This window comes from Ictalurus punctatus, chromosome 26, assembly GCF_001660625.3.
Source record: "Ictalurus punctatus breed USDA103 chromosome 26, Coco_2.0, whole genome shotgun sequence".
NCBI classification, from domain to species: domain Eukaryota; kingdom Metazoa; phylum Chordata; class Actinopteri; order Siluriformes; family Ictaluridae; genus Ictalurus; species Ictalurus punctatus.
The window spans coordinates 10680453-10698397 of record NC_030441.2 but is presented as its reverse complement, the minus strand read 5'-3'; the positions used below and the strand labels follow the sequence as shown (position 1 = coordinate 10698397).

At 39.1% G+C, this 17945-nt stretch overlaps 4 protein-coding genes across 6 annotated transcripts; 1 reads left to right on the top strand and 3 right to left on the bottom strand.

Moving 5' to 3' along the window:
• Positions 1 to 590: 590 nt before the first annotated feature.
• LOC108258642 (calcium homeostasis modulator protein 1) lies at positions 591 to 2800 on the bottom strand. The gene is made up of 3 exons (XM_017457411.3): positions 2276 to 2800; positions 1434 to 2027; positions 591 to 1263 (listed from the first exon to the last, which is right to left on the bottom strand). Exons 2-3 carry the CDS (start codon positions 1986 to 1988, stop codon positions 652 to 654), a joined length of 1167 nt encoding a protein of 388 aa, XP_017312900.1. The 5' UTR covers positions 1989 to 2027; positions 2276 to 2800; the 3' UTR covers positions 591 to 651.
• Positions 2801 to 4755: 1955 nt separating this feature from the next.
• Positions 4756 to 8521, top strand: LOC108258638 (inositol 1,4,5-trisphosphate receptor-interacting protein). Its single transcript, XM_017457405.3, has 2 exons — positions 4756 to 4984; positions 5438 to 8521. The coding sequence occupies exon 2, from the start codon at positions 5439 to 5441 to the stop codon at positions 7512 to 7514; it is 2076 nt and encodes a 691-aa protein (XP_017312894.1). The 5' UTR covers positions 4756 to 4984; position 5438; the 3' UTR covers positions 7515 to 8521.
• Positions 8522 to 8556: 35 nt separating this feature from the next.
• Positions 8557 to 11142, bottom strand: LOC108258640 (zona pellucida sperm-binding protein 3). Its single transcript, XM_017457406.3, has 8 exons — positions 10577 to 11142; positions 10347 to 10459; positions 10170 to 10267; positions 9522 to 9696; positions 9321 to 9447; positions 9104 to 9192; positions 8951 to 9024; positions 8557 to 8771 (listed from the first exon to the last, which is right to left on the bottom strand). The coding sequence occupies exons 1-8, from the start codon at positions 11081 to 11083 to the stop codon at positions 8620 to 8622; spliced, it is 1335 nt and encodes a 444-aa protein (XP_017312895.1). The 5' UTR covers positions 11084 to 11142; the 3' UTR covers positions 8557 to 8619.
• Positions 11143 to 14725: 3583 nt separating this feature from the next.
• Positions 14726 to 17354, bottom strand: LOC128629179 (zona pellucida sperm-binding protein 3). 3 transcript variants are annotated; one of them, XM_053676029.1, is made up of 8 exons: positions 16793 to 17354; positions 16563 to 16675; positions 16386 to 16483; positions 15662 to 15836; positions 15419 to 15584; positions 15187 to 15275; positions 15029 to 15102; positions 14726 to 14917 (listed from the first exon to the last, which is right to left on the bottom strand). In XM_053676029.1, exons 1-8 carry the CDS (start codon positions 17297 to 17299, stop codon positions 14787 to 14789), a joined length of 1353 nt encoding a protein of 450 aa, XP_053532004.1. In that variant the 5' UTR covers positions 17300 to 17354; the 3' UTR covers positions 14726 to 14786. The 3 variants fall into 3 exon arrangements, with proteins under 3 accessions (XP_053532004.1, XP_053532005.1, XP_053532006.1); XM_053676030.1 differs by having other exon boundaries at positions 15458 to 15584; XM_053676031.1 differs by having other exon boundaries at positions 16847 to 17354.
• Between the last annotated feature and the right edge of the window lie 591 nt (positions 17355 to 17945).

Below are 17945 nucleotides of genomic sequence, written 5' to 3'. Positions count from 1 at the left end.
CAAGTTTGAGAAAAGCAGACTTATGCAAATGGTGATTTTGTTTCTTCATAAGTATGCAAAGCTGCATGATGGCCTCTCTTTCCTGCTTTGCAAGAGGTGGTGAGGGTCGGTGAGACGGGTGTGAGCGAAATGCTTTCGGGCTCGCTTGCAGAACAGACACACAGTCTGCAGGGTACCGTATAAACAAGAGAGAAATTACTTTGATCTATTTCCAAGATATTGTGATGTTTTGTTGTCACTAGTTCACGAATTGCTAGCTGCTCTTCACAATGTTTGATGAGATGAAAGTGCACTATAGAGCATTTACTGGACAACACCCCATAATACACACATTCCCTTACAATAGATGTTCAGTTTATGGTTGAACAGTAAATAATCGTAAGCCATAGTCAAAGGATTCAGAAAGCAAACCAAATGCAAGGTCTTCATTCAGTTCTGTTTGAGCAAGGAATATTCCTATATTCCCATAGATGTTAGGTCTAAATCTAATTTTATTTAAATGAAAACTGAGCTTGGTCTGCAATAAACAGAAATAGTAGGTTTTTGTTCTTCTGAAAACTTTTGCCCAGGCTTAAATTTGCCTTTTTCTTTGGTGTAGCTGATTTCTGTCAGCTTTGGGATCATTTAGCAACAGCTCCACCACTAAGCTCGTCAGACCTTGCTGTAATATACAGCCCACTCTTTCTTTTTAACGCTGGATGGGGAGTCATTCCAGGCGTGCCGGTTCATGGGAGCGTTACCATTCATGTAGCTGTTTCCATTTCTGGATGTGATGTGTCCATCCTCATAGTCCTTTTGATCTGTGGTAAATGTAACGTTGTCATAGCCAGTTTTCACTCCATTTTGGCTTCCATTTACTTTCTTGTTGGCATCATCACCGGCTCCAGGCTTTCTCAGACTTAATGGAGGCTTAGATATATGCCAGTTCCACAAAACTTTATTCATGTCCTCCTGGGCATGAATGCCTAGCAGTTTATCTTCCTCTTTAGGTTGTTCATCATCATCCTCTTTACTGTCATCCCCGTTTTGGCCGTGTAAGCTGCGCATGTCCCCACTTTCACTCTCAAAGTACTGATGGATGCAGACTTTGGCAAAACTCTTGGCATGTTCCGCGCAGATCTCGTCGAATATCTTGCGCTCGAGGTCAGCATAGTGTGACCAGTATTTAGTTTTGAGGAACACAGCTTGGCTGAAGCAGGGACGCATGGCGCGGACGGTGAATGCAATTAGCGTAAGGATTAACAGGAAGAGCCAGCCGAATGCCTGGGGATTTAGAGAGATAGGTGCAAAGACAACAAGCATGAAGAGTTACAATAAAGAATGCAAAATAATAAACAAGTACTGTATGTAAAGGGTTTAATGAAAGGTTTTCAAACTAACAAATCTAGTCTGAATCATTTATAGCCAAACATGAAAAGGTCATACTCTCATACCTGTGATACACATCGTATATACCTGGTGGCTGCTTCTCTAGAGAAAATATGCTGTCCATCAAATATGTGCTTGCAAGGGATTTTGGCAAGCAGCATTAACATCTCCTCCGACGATAAGTTATGTCCAGTAAAATTTCCAATAACAAACTCAGACACATCCAAGTCCACACTAAATGCACAAAGGAAGCTTTTCCCATCCATTAATGTTACTGTAATCCAAACTGCAGGGGCAATCAAGGAACGCTGTGACACAGACACAAACATATAGCGCAAAATTGCAGGATCCTTGGCTCTGTGACCCGCAGGCCGTTTCCATTCCTCGGATAGTATAGACACGTTATTGTTCAGGACAAAGCCGAGCAGAAAGAACCAAACAGCTGGAATTACCAATACACCAATTCCATAGGAATAGTTGTATTCAGGCATGCAGGGGCAGTTGAACTCAAAAGCGGAGTAAAGTTGAGCACTAGCCAGGGCCATAAGGCCACAAACACCATGCATGAACGACTCTTGGTTGGACTGAAGAAACTGGAACATCATACGAAACTTATCCATTTTGGCTTGTTAGATGGATTCCTTGAAAAATGAATCTGTCTAAGAGACAAAAAATACTTAAATTTTAATACTGAAACTTAAATACTGTGAATTATTTAATTAAGGCAATGTCATGCATATTCCAACATAAAGAAGATCAATTTAAGCACAGTAAATTGTGATCAAGCACTAATTCAATCACTACTAACCGACTGATTCCGTATGATCACATATACAGATGTATACAGAAATAGATAGATGTGATATTCTAATACGTTTAAAAATACAACAGAGTATGACATACTTACAGATTTTTCACTTAGCAGGGGGTAATTACTCTAAATTTGTGAGAAATGCTGAGTAAAATTAATTTGTGGAACAGCTGAAGCGTTGGCGCAGTCTTCAGGACCGGAAAAAAGACGTACTTCAGCTCCACCCTCCACACAAACTAACTCACTCTCTCACACTCTCTCTCTCTCTCTCACCTGTTGACCTATGATGTAATCTGGCAGACTCAGGTGATCGAAAACAGCATATTTACTGTATCTATTATTATTACTTCTCAGTAATTAATCGAAATCAAACAATAAGTTTAAAATATAATACAAATATAAATGTTAGATATATGATTGTTTTTTGTGTGCTTTTTTTTTTTTCTAGAAAAGTCCTCTCATTTACATAGCCTGACATAACCACAGACAGGCAGTGTGGTCCTAGCCAAAGTCACTGCCTCACCCTATTCAAATTTTACAGTGCCATGTCATTCTGTACGAAGCTATGATCATGGAAACACATAGTAATGAAAGACAAAATGTGACATGAAGCTCTCACAACAGTGGTAAAAAAAAAAAAAAAAAAAATCTTATTTTGGCAAGATTAGGTTTTTTCTTGTTTCATTTTTACCATTATACTTTTTCTTGCTTCAAAGAATGTGTTTTGCTTAAATTATTGTACTTGTATGCTTGTAATCAAAGTATATGAACTGTGCAGCCATCAGCACTTCACTTTAGCTGCAACAATATAACACTTTATAAATAACCCTTTAGAATTTTCTATATATCCTAAAAGTAAACAAAGAGAACACAATTAAACAAATGAGACAAAAATGAGATACATGGTCATTTAGTTATTTTTAAAAAATTATCTAATATTACTTATCTGTGAGTGGCTAAAGTATGTGCACCTCTAGGATTAGCAGTTTGATTAGCAATTTGAATGTGAACAGGTAGTGCGTCCCAAATCGCACACTTATGCACGATTCTACGCCATTTTGTAGTATAAATAGTGTGATTAGTGTGTTCACACTGAAACCCCCAAAAAACAAGTGCACTCTACAGTATGTTCCCGAATGATGCACTCATTCAACCGAAAAAACGAAGTGTGGAATGATGGACACTTCATGCACTCAACGGTCTCAGCTTTCCTTATGTAGCACATGGGGAGGGGCTATATCAGGCTCAGATGCTGAACGAAAAAAATAAGAGTTTACATTGCAAGCAGCCATAGCCACAACCACAACTTACTAAGTTGATTTTAAATTGTGCAAGCAAAATTCACCCGCAGAGACGATTACGCCTCTGTCTGACGGTGACTGAGGCATAAAAGGAAACATTAACATAAACAGTAAAATGTACCAATTAATTTTTGTTACCTTTTTGGCTATTTCGCTAATGCTTGCGCCATAGCATTACGTGCGGTTAACATTATTTGCCCTCGACCGGGAAACAACATAAACTTCCGGATAGTACAATACCAAAAGTGTGCCATTTGAGATGATACTACCCTTATAAAATTCAAACACTAGACAGCAGAGTGTATAGTGCATAGTATGTCATTTGGGACACACTTTTAGAGTCAGGTGTTTTCAACTAATGGGCTGACAATCAGATGTGAGTGAGCACCCTGTTTTATTTAAAGAACAAGGATCTATCAAAGTCTGATCTTGTTTGTGGAAGTGTATCATAGCATGAACAAAGGAAATTTCTGAGGGTCTTGAGAAAAAGAGTTGTTGCTCATCAGGTTGGAAAAGGTTATAAACCATCTCTAAAGAGTTTGGACTCCACCAATCCACAGTCAGACAGATTGTGTACAAACGGAGGAAATTCAAGACCATTGTTACCTTCTCCAGTAGTGGAGACCAACAAAGATCACACCAAGAGCAAGACCTGTAATAGTCCGCGAGACCACAAAGGAACCCAGGGTAACTTCTAAGCAACTAAAGGCCTCTCTGACATTGGCTAATGTTAATGTTCATGAGTACACCTTCAGGAGAACACTGAACAACAACGGTGTTCATGGCAGGGGTGCAAGAATAAATCCCCTGCTCTCTAAAAAGAAAATTGCTGCTCGTCTGCAGTTTGCTAAAGATCACGTGAACAAGCCAGAAGGCTATTGAAAAATATTTTGTGGATGGATGAGACAAAAATAGAACATCTTCACTTCTCATTTGGTTTAAATGAGAAGTGCTATGTTTGGAGAAAGGAAAAACTCTGCATTTCAGAATAAGAACCGTATCCCATCTGTAAAACATGGTGGTGGTAGAATCATGGTCTGGGCCTGTTTTGCTGCATCTGGGCCAGGACAGCTTGTCATCATTGATGGAACAATGAATTCTGAATTATTTTTATTTATTTATTTATTTATTTTTATTTTGTGTCTCATTTGTTTGAGTTCTCTCGATCTACTTTTAGGACTTGTGTGAAAATCCAATGATATTTTATGTCATATTTAAGCACCATTGTTTTTGGTATCTTAAATAGAACAGCCACTGATTTAGGCCACTGTGCTACAGCACAACACTGTGACCTTGAGCATATTCTCTCTCATGTCTGTGTACAGTGTAACATATTTCAAACAGGATGGAGTCACACATGGGCGGAAGTGTGCTGTCAAGTATGTCTCAATGTGATAGGAAAGAGAAGCGGTTGTTTAGAGCCCTGTAGTAAACTGCAACCGAATTTCAAACATTGATGCTGAAAGGTTCTATTACTTTTGACCCTAAACACCAATAATTACAGGTAGGTGGATTGAAATGTTCTGTTTAATTTGAATTAAAAACAAAACAGCATTTGAGCAAAATGATGAAAATGCATCATAAGAAAAAAGGAAGCTACCCATTCTCTTCTAAGCAGGAAGTTGAGCAGTACTATGAGATGATGCACTATAAGACACTATAATATCTTACTGTTTAAACAAGCTACTGAAAAGTTCATGTAGTAATCAATTATGAAATGACACATAAAAGGAACAGTATACATCATAACCATGTTTGCAATCTACTGAAGTAATTAGTCTACTACACTATACAATAAACTTCCTGGTAGAAATTGTATTGTAATTTAGGATCACTTTTCTATCCTATGATTTTGGCCTTATTCACATTATTTCACTCTAAATGTTGAGTTCGTCTGATTTTGTTTTATGTAAGGACATAATGGATCTGACAGAATAAATTCCTTATTTGCTTACAGGATGGAGGAAATGCTTCTGCGAGTGTGTGTAGTAGTGGTCAGCCTGCTGTACATAAAGGACCACACTGTCTTTCAGGAGCAGGAAGAAAACATTATCATGGACATGCAAGAGCGGGAATATTTACTGCAGAAGGAGTCAGCAAAGCTAGAGCAGGAAGTGCACCAGGTGACCACAGGGCTGCCACATTCAAATCAGGAAGTGTCGCAAAGTCATCAAAGAATGACAAATGGGGAAGGGGAGGATTCAGATGTTCAACAAGGCCTGGCAAATGTCAAAGTACAAAATCCACACGAACACCAAATGCCACGCAGGGAAGACCAGGATATCCTGCACCAGAATCTGTTGATAAAGGACATTCAGGACGAAGCAGTTCCCCGTACTCATGACAATGTTCCATCAGCGTTACATGATGGAGCTATAGTGGATGACAATTTCACCTCAGAAAAAGGGATACAGCCAGAAATTGTAAGAGACTCTCAGAATGAAATTAAGAACTTTCAAGAGGATGACATGTTGGAGCACAAGAAGGAAGTGCCACACAATGATCAGAAAATGAAGACACTGAGTGAAGACCAAATAAAAGAAGTTCAAGGAAAATCACCTTTAAATGGGTTACAGGATAGTGATGAGAAGTCTTCCCATTTAGATCAGATGGGAGAGAGGAACCACGAGGAAAACCCCACTACCTCAAGGCAACAGTCAACAGAGAACCCCTACAACTGGTATTTATGGAAATTTCTTTTCCTGATATCATTGATCCGCCTTCTCAGGAAATTCATCAGCAAAAACTCACAAAGCTCAGGAACAATAATTCCCATCAAAGACAAGACTACATCTCCTGGTATATTATCAAAAATATGTATTCCTGACCACCAAGTATTGAGTTGCTTTTATGACCAGTGTGTACAAGTCCCTCCTAGGACATCTGGCCGATTATGCGACTTTGTGGAGGGTTTTGTGGATGAACTTTTGGAAGCTGCAAGGGAAGCTAGCAGTGAAGAAACTGACATGCAGATTGGGGACTTTATCGGAGTTGGGAGCTTATATGAGCTTTGGGCTACAGGAAAGACAATGGTGTGTGACTTGTATGTACCTATAACTGCACCAAGGTCACATGGATTTGATGTTGAACTTTGGAAGGAGAACGATGCTTCATTGTTGAGGTTTGGCAGGATCAAAATGGTGAAGGCTGAAAATACTTCAAATGGTTGCCCTTGCATGGATGAGAACTCCAATAATGAGGACGTGTTATGTCTTCTTCATCCGCACAGTGAGACAAGCAAAGTTATGATAAATGCTGTTGGAGGTCCACTATGCCAGGAAAATACACCATATCTTTCTAAAAAACAAGTAGTGACATGGTTTAGAACAGTGATTATGAATGGATGGAAAGAAATCAGTCATAAATATGAATTTGAGCTAGGATTTCGCAACCAGATGGCTCCTGGGGCTTTGAGAGTTCGATTCAGATCAGGGCAGATTGTTCTGTTCAATATTACACCTGTGGTCCAGGTCAAAGCTTCAAAAGTGTACTTAGTGTCTTATCTCTCCACTAATCAAAACATCTCGGACATTCACTGGCCCATTTCCTTTGCTAGGTATGAAAATGCCCTCTTTCAGTACTTCAACAGAATTCTTCCATACAATTCATGTCATATTGAGTGCCTCCAAATTCTCTCTTTTCTTCACAAACAGCAAAATAGTTTAACAGGGAAGTGTGGGCTTACAAGTCATCACCTCAAGTCTGCATTGCTACATCTGTTGATGTGCAAGCCCACAGAATGGAAACACGAGCAGCTTACTGGCAGACTGAACGATATGCTAACATTTCTTGAGCAGAGGCTTGAAGCAAAAGTATTCCACCATGCTTTAGTTGGGAATTCTCTTGTTCCTAAGGACATTGGGCTTCCTAAGGAATTTCAAATGGCAAAGCCAACCAATATTTTCCTGCCAATGGTTTTGAATGAAGAATGTTACTTGAAAACGGTCCACCATTTTCAGGAATTAGTGAAAAATGCACCTGTACTTTTCCAGGAGTATGGCTCAATGAAAAGCTCAGGATTACAGAAGAAATAATAAAAAAAAAGTTTAATTATTTACTAGAGATGCATCGATGTTACTGATCAGTGCATCTCTAGTACATAACTTGTTGAAGCGGCCGATAAAGGCTATTTTTCCACACTATCAGCCATTGGCCGATAATTTAAAAACATCCAATGATCAGGGCTGATTATATCCCTTCAGTCAAAAGAGGGTGTGTAAAATTTCGTGCTGTGTGTAAAAGATGTCTCGTGTAGAATGATTACAAAACTGCAATTTGTAAGCTCTGTACCCCTAAAATTTTACACCAGAATTGAGCAGCAGTTTTGGCCTAGCGTCTAACCCTCCCAACACTGTATTAAAGCACCAGTACACAGTTGAAAGATTTAAATGAAGATGGGTTAAACTATATATGCACAGAAGTATATTTGTATAGTTTCATATCCAGTTAATATAAAAAGTTTATATTAGGCTTGTATTTTCCCGGTTTGTTCAGTGATGAACTAGAAATGCTTTTGTTTGTGGTGAGTGAAGGAGCTTAACAGGTTTTTTTTTTTTTAAGAATTCCATGTTATGAATTAACATGGACTAGTTAAGAAATCTTACCTTCGTCTTTAGAAAGTAATGTGTTTTCTGTTTGAGATCAGTTACTGTGAAACAACTTGTTGAAACAGAATAAAGTTATTTGCATTTTTTTCATAATTAAAGGCAGCATAAAAGGCAGTACTATCAACCTCAGTTGAGATCACTCTGAATAATTGGCTGTCAGCTGAGAAATTAAGTTTCAGTGCATCTCGATTTAGATAAGCAGTAATGCTTCTCAAATGCCTGCACCTTGGCAATATAAGCAACCACTGCAAATAGACATGTTTCCAGCCAAGTTCCACTTTAAAGGAAAATATTTATAATGCTCTATTAAGCCATATGCATGTCTGAAGTTGTGTGCTTATTAAAGTTCTGACCAATTAAGTATTCCCCCCCCCCCATGTACTGTATAACCATGTTTCAATAAACAAAGAAATTAAAGAGTAATGCTACCCTTCCACCATTTCAGTTCTTTTTATACTGCAGGAGACAGTTTCTCAGTCAGACTTTATTATGCAACATTTAGCAAAAGCCCAAGTATAAAGATTAGTATGCATTAATTGATCACTTCATCAAAGACATCCCAAAACATCTCAAACCCTCCACGAGACTGGGCTTCTTCCACTACTTCTGTTTTGGATTTTGATGCAGGCTGGTCATTCTGGCCCTTCTCAACCATCCAGGCATTGCTGGAGATCCTTGTACTCACTACATTTATATATAAAAAAAATATAAATCAAACATCTGCCACTATAGAAATATAACAGTAAGAACTGCTTCACTAAAGCCATTTCAAATTGATAAGTTTCAAATGATCACATGACAAAGCTACACTTCCTCTCCCATGAAATGGGGAACAAGTACAATTTCATAGCATAATGACTGACTTGAGGGCTCTGGAGCAGGACAGGAAGCATCACAGCAAGCACAGACAGCATCATCTCCATACAACTCTGACCACCTAAAGCACAGGAGTAAGAGCATTTTATATTGTTCAATCAGAAGAGTTTGCTTCAGTTGTGCAACAACTTTAACCTCACCCTTGTGTATCTGCATTGTAGGAACAAGATTTTGTGCTTGAAGTTGGTATTTCTGGTCCCAGATACATTTCACAATGAATGAACATTTCCTGGGAAAGGGAACATTGACATGTTAGGACAAATCTGCTTTAATGCCAACAAAGCAAAACAATTTCACTCAAGTTCCTTACCAGGATATTGGACAGGGTCAACTTATTACATGCTTTTACACATTTACCGTTTTGTTTTCAGGTTGGGAGACCATGTCTTTAAACAGAAGGGCTCCCACAGAGAACCTTAATGTGGCCTTATTCTCACTAGGGTGGAACTTGCTTTGAGAGGTCTTCTTACTATCCACCATGCATCTGCACAGAAGGATGAATTAAAGCTGCATGGAACTGCAAATTTAATCAAAGGCCAGTATTAGCAAATTCCTTACCCATAGTTATCCATCACAGTGTAGTTAGGTGTAGTGTCAGGGTTCTGAGAAGCAGTGATGTAGCACTTGCTTAAGTAGAGCCTCGTTCCAGCATGACCATAGGGAGCCATGGCCACAAAGTACATGGGTTGGCCAATTGTATAACTGTGCAACATACCAAGAGGTTCCCAGTTTTCTGTAAGGAACAGAGGGGGGAAATAAAGTCCATTTGTCTTTAGTAGAAAACTGTCAAGTTAGCCCAAAATGAAGGGCACACCCCTCTTAACAGGGGAGTTATGACAAAGTTAATTCACTTAAAGGACTATACAAGATCTGCATGTCAAAGCACTAAAGACTAAGACAATATCCAACCCAGTCATTTGAATCATCCTCAAAAATGGATGGTCATCTTACCAATATGGTATAATGAGTGTGCAAAGGCACATTACTCAAAATGGCTTAATTAAAAGGCATATTAAGAGCATCCAATGCTTCAAAGGGCCAAAACTTCAGATCTGGCAATACTGGTATGGTCGAGATGTAGTCAGTGAAAAGCACAGCTTTAGAATCAAGGTGTCATTTTGTATGCAAAAGGATAAACACTGTCCAACACTCAAGTAGGTTTATTACACAATCTGGCCTTACATGTAAAGAAGGCTGAGTACTTACCATCTACAGGTGTGAGGGAGACTCCACCTTGTAAGCTCAAGAAAACGGTCCCTGCTTCCACTTGAGGATGATAGCCAATATTGTAGGAGCGGAAATGCCTTTAAAGCAAGTATTAACATTTAGCCTTACAAGAAGCAGCCCAATCAATTGTACATGTTGAGAATGAGGAGTTCTAACTTGTTGTAACGACACTCCAGTGGCACAGAAAATGGTAGCTCACGAACAACTGGTTCATCGGTCAGAGGCTCATAGGACAACACATTTGAATAGAGAACACGGTTCTCATTTTCCTGTAATGACACAGAAATTGAAAGAAACTGTGGCAAATACACAAGTTCTTAAATCTACTTCGAGGCCAATATAAAATGCCAATTCATTCCCAATCTCTGCCAATTAGAAATACATACATGACGTTGTACAGTGCAGCTGTTGATGGGATATAGGAAGTAGTAATACTCAGCTGTATCCTTATTCACAGTACATGTTCCCACTTTGAGATATTTCCCAGCATCTGGATTGGTAAAGAGACTCTTCCGAACCCTCACATAAATCCGGTCAATGTGGCACAAAAGCTCTATACGTCTTGGTTTAGAAGGCAAGGGAGCTGCTGTGGCAGGAGTAGGTGATGGCAGCAATATAGACTTCATCAAAGCAGGTACCGGTCTAAGGTTTCTTGCAGGTTTAAAGATAAGCTTATGGACATCTGAAGAGCTGATTTGCTGAAATTGTGGTAATTTCAAGGGTGGACACGGAGTATGAGGAGTTGGGCTTACTGGAGTCTGAGCCTTGTATTTTGGCAAGGATTCCTCCAGATCAGGCCATGAGTCATCAGATGCAGCTTCATCAGGCATATAAGGAAAAGGACTCACCACGCAAAACCGCACCACCAAGAGTAACACAGCTTTCAATAACATTTTTTTTCACAAATCCAAAAGACCTCCAAGAACACTTTTCAACCCAAACTTAGTTTATTTATAGCAGTTCATGAGGCGGCAGAGGCGTGGTTATGGTGTGATTGGGTGTGCTCTGCACCTGGAGTTAATTGGCTCAACCAACTTGTGATTGGCTGTAGAAGGACTATTTATTTTATACAAAGTATGACCTCTGCTGGTGAAGTTGCTAGTGTCCTCTGTGTGTGTGTGTGTGTGTGTGTGTGTGTGTGTGTAACTTTACATACAGTATATTCTGTACTATTTACTGTAGATAGATAGAGAGATATATAGATAGATTTTTATTTAGTAATATATTTAAGCTCACTAAGTAATTTATTTCTTTAGTCACTTTCGGGGATTTCTAAGAATAATCACAGCAATATTGTCAGTAAAAGCAACAGATTCGAGGCAAACAGAGAAGTTTTCTTTTTATTTCACATTATGGCTGCTGGTAGATGTACTGCAGAATGTAGGATTTGTCTTAGCAGGAAGTTCCCCAAACCTACCGAAGACACAGTGACCACTCCAACTCAGCATTAATGGTGGGTGCACTTATAGTCATACATTTTCTAGAGCTAGGATTACTTCTAGAATATATATACTCAGCAAAAAAAGAAACATCCCTTTTTCATGAGACAATTTTAATGATCATTTTGTAAAACCCAAATAAGCTTTACAGATCATGTCTAGAATATATATACTCAGCAAAAAAAAGAAGCAAAAAAAGTTTTCAGGAGACTGTATTTTAAATATAATTTTGTAAAATCCAAATAATAGACGTGTGCACCTGTGGAACAGTCCTTAAGACCTGAACAGTTTACAGGCGGTAGGCAATTAAGGTCTCGGTTACAATAAGTTAGGACACTAAAGAGACCTTTGTACTGACTCTGAAATACACTAGAAGAAAGTTGGCTAGGGTTCCTGCGTGAACATGCCATAGGCTGCAGGGAGGCGTGAGGACTGCAGATGTGTCCAGAGCAATAAACTGCAATGTCTGTAATGTAAGATGCCTAAGACAGTGCTACAGGGAGACCGGAAGGACAGCTGATCGACCTTGCAGTGGAAAATTACATGTAACCACGTGTCCCCCAGATGTGATGGAGAACTTGCAAATGCCTTTGTGGAAGAGTGGAGTAACATCTCACAGCAAGAACTGACAAATCTGGTGCAGTCCATGAGGATGAGATGCACTGTAGTACTAAAAGCAGCTGGTGGACACCAGATACTGACTGTTACTTTTAATATTGACCCCCTATTTGTTCAGGGTGTCATTGTGCCATTTCTGTTCATCAAATGTCTGTGAAACTTCTTCAGTTTATGTCTCAGTTGTTAAAATGTGAGAGGATGTTTCTTTTTTGCTGAGTATATATTTTGAGGTACTTGACAGCCACAGCACTTCTTTAAAAGACCTTTCTTAAAAGCTTTTACAAGTGAAAACACACTACAATTATAATCTCTAAAGAGGACAACATGGCTCTTTTGTTTTTATGTATTTTGAAAATGTTACATTCTATCAAGCTACATTCAAATGAAGAGTGTATAGGCTAGTTTAGTCTTGTCACTATCCTGGCACGCAACACTATCATAGGAGCTCAGCTGTTAAATCCACAAATTTCCCTGTCCACTGACCTCTGCTAAACAAAAACTAGCATTGTGTCTCAAAACACATACTTGTATATTATTCTATACCACTGTACTAACACTAACTGCCTTTTCTATAACAGTTAGTATTTGAATTGTAAAAATCTCTCATATAGTCTTCAAACCTACTGAAAGGTCTGTTTTGCATATCAGTCTTCTGGATTTTCTAGATTAGTAAATACTTTTGTACGGTCAGAGTTTTTGACTTGAGATGCATGTTGTGATGCGTCTGAAAGCACAATCAAGCTGATAGAGGAAAGTTTTAAAGAAAAACAGAGCTACTCAGTCTGCATGAGGAGCTGCTTCTGTATGTGCATGCAAAGTCATGTGGCAAGTTTAAACCCAGCCCCTCTTTGCATCAGGCCATATCATCACTCTGGCATGGATTATTTTCCTATATGAACACGCCACTCATGTTTTACTCCTTATATATCGTTTGAAGCTGTATGTGACAGCAGAAAAACCTGCACCCTTTCAAACACACCTGCTGACTTTTGGAAAAGCTGTCATTACATGCAAGTTCACACTCCTACTAGTCAATCAGTGCAAGGAATATTCCTTTAGTCTTGAAGTCATGTCAAGTCACATGTTACACGTGTTACTGACCAAATAAAATGTTAAAATGTTACAGTGGTTCCTAAATTGTATTGTATTGTGAAATGTAAGGTTTAGGATCAGAGAAATTCATAATGGCAATTTGTGGTTGTATGCCCAGATGGGTTGGGAACTCCGAGGTGGTTTTGTCGAACTATCAATTAAACATTTATTTTCAAACTTTCAGGCTTCAATGTTCCTCAAAAAAAGAAACATTAATCCATGAATACATAGTTACAGTAGGTGCAGTGACCAGTATATACACTAGGGGGTGGCAGAACCAGCCAACCTAAATAAAGTTTTCTTTAATTTTTTATTTATTTTATTTTTATGGGGGGTAGGGGAGAGAGTTCAGGCAGGGGCATAATTTTGCATTACAAAACCAATAAAGAAGTTCCTTTTTATATTACAGTGTGGTTGAATGCTTGAATCTGATTGGACAGAAGGGGTATACACTGAGTGTCAGATCACATTGGAGAGTTCAAAACTACTACACTAGCCATCATTTCAGATTCATGTCTCGACTGGCTTGTCTGCCATTAGATTAGAGAGAAACAGAAGCCTGCTCTTTTGGTGCATTTTTGAATAGCCCTGACAGATCTGTGGCACTTAATCACCTGACCGAGTCGAGTTCCTGCCCCCCCCAAATATGCTTCCTCCCTCTTTCACGCCGCTCCCTCTGAAAGTCAGGCTGCTTCAAAGTTGGCAGAGTGAGTTTTGATACTCAAACTGGATCAATTGAGATACAAGTGTCAGTTCTATAGAAAAATTGTGCTTTTCCACACTGCTGATTATAACTTCATGACTGTCCACTTGGGGGTGGATAAAACACTACCACTCAGTTCAATTTCTAATGGCCAGGGATTTATGGAGGTCCACTCTTTGTGGAACTACACATGCCTCTGCCAATTTAGATAATATACAGTAGACTAATAATTGTGAGGGCAAACAGGCTTATAACAAACTTGGACAAGTGTGGATGTTGCAACACTTGTTTAGAATTAAGTGAGCAAATAACTGAAAAGCCAATTAATATTTCTGCCACTATATTTAGATGGTGTTACTTTACAGATGAGCTGTCCAACCCTCACAGGAATTGGTGAATTATACCCCTGTGTGTCTCAGAGCATGTTTCAATAAGTATTCCTCCATTAGCTTTCCATGTCTGTAATCTCAAACTAAATTAAAGCACGCACTGCCCAATACATGAACACATACAATAGAATTTTTCTAAGATCAGTTGCTGGAATATATTTACACAGCCCCTTTTAAGTACCAAGGCTCTACAGTACATGTGTAAAAGGTATGAGTGCTGTAGATTTTACTTGAAAGTCTGATACTTCCATGATTTCCACCCAAATCCCAGTAGCTTTAGAATTACAAGAGACCTATTTATTTATTTATTTATTTACAGTCAGACTTTATGCAATGTGTAGCAACAGATCATTCTTTAAGCTCTTGTTTCATCAGCTTCGTCCCAGAAGAGCTCCAACTCTGGATAATTCAGGACTTCCTCCCTTGATTGCATGGGTTGGTCACCCTTAACCCCCCAGGCACCACTGGAGATAATCTTCAGAGTCACTATATCAGAAGTCAAAACATTTAAATTTTGCACTCATGCAAGTACCACCCCCCCCCCCCCAAAAAAAAAAAATAAAAAAATAGAGAAAAAAAACCCACACAATGACCAACCTGAGGGATCTGGGGCAGGACAGGAAGTGTCACAGCAAGCACAAACCAAGTCATTTCCATACAACTCTGACCACCTAGAGGCACAGCAACAAGTCATTTTATATATTTGTGTAAGTCAAAGAAAGTTTGTGTCCCTAATGCAACACCATGAACCTCACCCTTGTGCATCTGCCATGTAGGAACATGATTTTGTTCCTGAAGTTGGTAATTCTGGTCCCAGGAACATCTCACAATGAATGAACATTTCCTGGGGGTGGTTTAGAAGAAAGTCACAGGACAAAATTCTATGTTGTACAAGGTTTTTGCAGCAAATTAAGCTGCATTAGCATTCTTTAGCATGTGCCTAAACATCTCTATGCAGGAAAGCAAACAGCATGTTAAATTCCCTACCAGGATGTTGACAGGGTCAGCTTCACATGTTGCAGTTACCTTCTTTTCAGTAGGATCAGAGACCATGTCCTTAAACATAAGGGCTCCCACAGAGAACCTTAATGTTGCCTTGTCCTCACTAGGGTAAAACTTGCTTTGAGGAGTGTTCTTACCATCCACCATGCATCTGCACAGAAGAATTAGTTAAAGCTGCCAAATACACCATATTGAAATGCATAAAGCAAAGGCTAGCAGATTCCTTACCCATAGTTATCCATCACAGTGTATTTAGGTGTAGTATCAGGGTTCTGAGAAGCAGTGATGTAGCACTTGCTTAAGTACAGCCTCATTCCAGCATGACCATGGGGAGTTATGGCCTCAAAGTACATGGGCTGGCCAATCATATAGGTCTGCCAACTAGCTAGGCGCTTCCAATTCTCTGGGGGAAAAAAAAAAGAAAAAAAAAAAACTACTTTACATGAAAGCACACCTTCCCTAAAGCATCAGTTGTTCCACAAAACAGCTCATTTAATGTACTCTGGTTTTCTGATCACCATAAGACAAAATGGCCTCTTACAAAATTAAGCAGACACCCGGTTCACCACCAAACATGGTCAATTGTTATTTCTTCAAAAAGGGATACTGTAGTTAGCTTACTGGGATTGAATAATGTTCACATTCACAGAGGACCAGTAGCTTTCCAGAATGGAAATGTGGGAAAGGACAGTCAGGCAGTGCTAACAAGGCTAATGTTTCTAATCACATTAACATTTAAACCAATCCTACTAGTTTAGGCTCAGCTCATTATTGCACTGACAGCAGATTCACAGTACAACCAAGCAACAAAGTGAAAGTTGAACTTGCTTAAAAAACATTTTTGCATGAACCCAAAAGGATAAGTGAGCACTGCCCAACACTGAAGTATTTTAGTATTTATTACTAGGCTTATGACATTTGGCCTTACATGTAAGGAAGGCTGAGTACTTACCATCTACAGGTGTGAGGGAGACTCCACCTTGTAAGTTCAAGAAGATAGTCCCTGCTTCCACTTGAGGATGATAGCCAACATTATAGGAGCGGAAATGCCTTTAAAGCAAGTATTAACATTTAGCCTTACTAGAAGCAGCCCAATCAATTGTACATGTTGAGAATGAAGAGTTCTAACTTGTTGTAACGACACTCCAGTGGCACAGAAAATGGTAGCTCACGAATAACTGGTTCATCGGTCAGAGGCTCATAGGACAACACGTTTGAATAGAGAACATGGTTCTCATTTTCCTGTAATGACACAGAAATTGAAAGAAACTGTGGCAAATACACAAGTTCTTAAGTCTACTTCGAGGCCAATATAAAATGCCAATTCATTCCCAAACTCAGCCAATTAGAAATACATACATGACGTTGTACATTGCAGCTGTTGATGGGATATAGGAAGTAGTAATACTCAGCTGTATCCGTATTCACAGTACATGTTCCCACTTTGAGATATTTCCCAGCATCTGGATTGGTAAAGAGACTCTTCCGAACCCTCACATAAATCCGGTCAATGTGGCACAAAAGCTCTATACGTCTTGGTTTAGAAGGCAAGGGAGCTGCTGTGGCAGGAGTAGGTGATGGCAGCAATATAGACTTCATCAAAGCAGGTACCGGTCTAAGGTTTCTTGCAGGTTTAAAAATAAGCTTATGGACATCTGAAGAGCGGATTTGCTGAAATTGTGGTAATTTCAAGGGTGGACACGGAGTATGAAGAGTTGGGTTTACTGGAGTCTGAGCCTTGTATTTTGGCGAGGATTCCTCCAGATCAGGCCATGAGTCATCAGATGCAGCGTCATCAAGCATATAAGGAAAAGGACTCACCATACAAGTCCACCCCACCAAGAGTAACACAGCTTTCAATAACATTTTTTGTACTGTTAAAAGACCTCCAAGAATACCTTTCAAACCAAACAGCCTATTTATAACAGTTCATGAGGTGGCAGAGGCGTGGTTATGGTGTGATTGGGTGTGCTCTGCACCTGGAGTTAATTGGCTCAACCAAAATGTGAGTGGCTGTAGAAGGACTATTTATTCTATACAAAGTATGACCTCTGCTGGGGAAGTTGCTAGTGGGCTGTATAGAAGTATATTCTGTACTATTTATTGTAGATAGATAGATAGATAAATTTTATTTAGTAATGTATTTAAGCCCATTAAATAATTTATTTCTTTAGTCACTTTGAGGGATTTCTAAGAATAATCACAGCAATATTGTCAGTAAAAGCAACAGATTCGAGGCAAACAGAGAAGTTTTCTTTTTATTTCACATTATGGCTGTTAGTAGGTTTAATGCAGAATGTAGGATTTGTCTTAGCAGGAAGTTCCCCAAACCTACCGAAGACACAGTGACCACTCCAACTCAGCATTAATGGTGGGTGCACTTATAGTCATACATTTTCTAGAGCTAGGATTACTTCTAGAATATATATACTCAGCAAAAAAAAAGAAATGTCCCTTTTTCACGAGACTGTATTTTAAAGATCATTTTGTAAAATCCAAATAAGCTTTACAG

What these genes read in the sequence shown, in the direction of transcription:
- LOC108258642 (XM_017457411.3), bottom strand. Translation starts at nt 1,988, where the DNA reads ATGGATAAGTTTCGTATGATGTTCCAGTTTCTTCAGTCCAACCAAGAG. An exon ending in ATATACGATGTGTATCACAG is followed by an intron (nt 1,264 to 1,433) that starts GTATGAGAGTAT and finishes CTAAATCCCCAG; the next exon opens with GCATTCGGCTGGCTCTTCCT.
- LOC108258638 (XM_017457405.3), top strand. Translation starts at nt 5,439, where the DNA reads ATGGAGGAAATGCTTCTGCGAGTGTGTGTAGTAGTGGTCAGCCTGCTG.
- LOC108258640 (XM_017457406.3), bottom strand. Translation starts at nt 11,083, where the DNA reads ATGTTATTGAAAGCTGTGTTACTCTTGGTGGTGCGGTTTTGCGTGGTG. An exon ending in ACTGTGATGGATAACTATGG is followed by an intron (nt 9,448 to 9,521) that starts GTAAGGAATTTG and finishes CCTTCTGTGCAG; the next exon opens with ATGCATGGTGGATAGTAAGA. An exon ending in CCCAACCTGAAAACAAAACG is followed by an intron (nt 9,193 to 9,320) that starts GTAAATGTGTAA and finishes TCCCTTTCCCAG; the next exon opens with GAAATGTTCATTCATTGTGA.
- LOC128629179 (XM_053676029.1), bottom strand. Translation starts at nt 17,299, where the DNA reads ATGTTATTGAAAGCTGTGTTACTCTTGGTGGGGTGGACTTGTATGGTG. An exon ending in CTCCCTCACACCTGTAGATG is followed by an intron (nt 15,837 to 16,385) that starts GTAAGTACTCAG and finishes TTTTTCCCCCAG; the next exon opens with AGAATTGGAAGCGCCTAGCT. An exon ending in CTGACCCTGTCAACATCCTG is followed by an intron (nt 15,276 to 15,418) that starts GTAGGGAATTTA and finishes AACCACCCCCAG; the next exon opens with GAAATGTTCATTCATTGTGA.